The sequence below is a fragment of the Meleagris gallopavo genome, chromosome 1 (assembly GCF_000146605.3).
Source record: "Meleagris gallopavo isolate NT-WF06-2002-E0010 breed Aviagen turkey brand Nicholas breeding stock chromosome 1, Turkey_5.1, whole genome shotgun sequence".
NCBI classification, from domain to species: Eukaryota; Metazoa; Chordata; class Aves; order Galliformes; family Phasianidae; genus Meleagris; species Meleagris gallopavo.
Window position 1 is genome coordinate 142,723,653 of NC_015011.2, and position 333 is coordinate 142,723,985.

A 333-nucleotide genomic window follows, 5' to 3' on the forward strand; every position below is an offset into this window, starting at 1 on the left:
CGACGCGGCCCCGGGACGCGCCCCGCTCGCCCAAACGCGCGATCGCGGCGGAGGCACGGATCTGCGGTGCCGGGGCCAGGGGAGCCGGGGCGGGAGGCGGCGGGGTCTGACCGTCGAGAGCCAGCATGGACGGGAAATCCTTGCAGTTGGAAACGCCGGTGGAGTCGGTCACGCAGGTCTTCCAGAGGTTGGCCCAAAAGGTGGCGGTGGTGATGACCGTGCCGTCTATTGAAGACACCTTCCAGTAGTCGGTGGGAAGCGTGGAGGACACCAGCACCCAGCCGGAGATGGTCAGCAGGAAGGCGACGATCTCCGCCGACGTGCTCGCCATCG

General features: G+C 68.5%; 1 protein-coding gene across 1 annotated transcript in view; it reads left to right on the forward strand.

The window, feature by feature from the left end:
• The first annotated feature begins 125 nt into the window (after window positions 1-125).
• DZIP1 (DAZ interacting zinc finger protein 1) overlaps window positions 126-333 on the forward strand; it is a 36,548-nt gene continuing 36,340 nt past the window's right edge. The window contains exon 1 of the mRNA XM_010728680.2: window positions 126-200. Within this exon, the coding sequence (XP_010726982.1) occupies window positions 126-200 (75 nt within the window). The remainder of the gene's footprint in view (window positions 201-333) is intronic.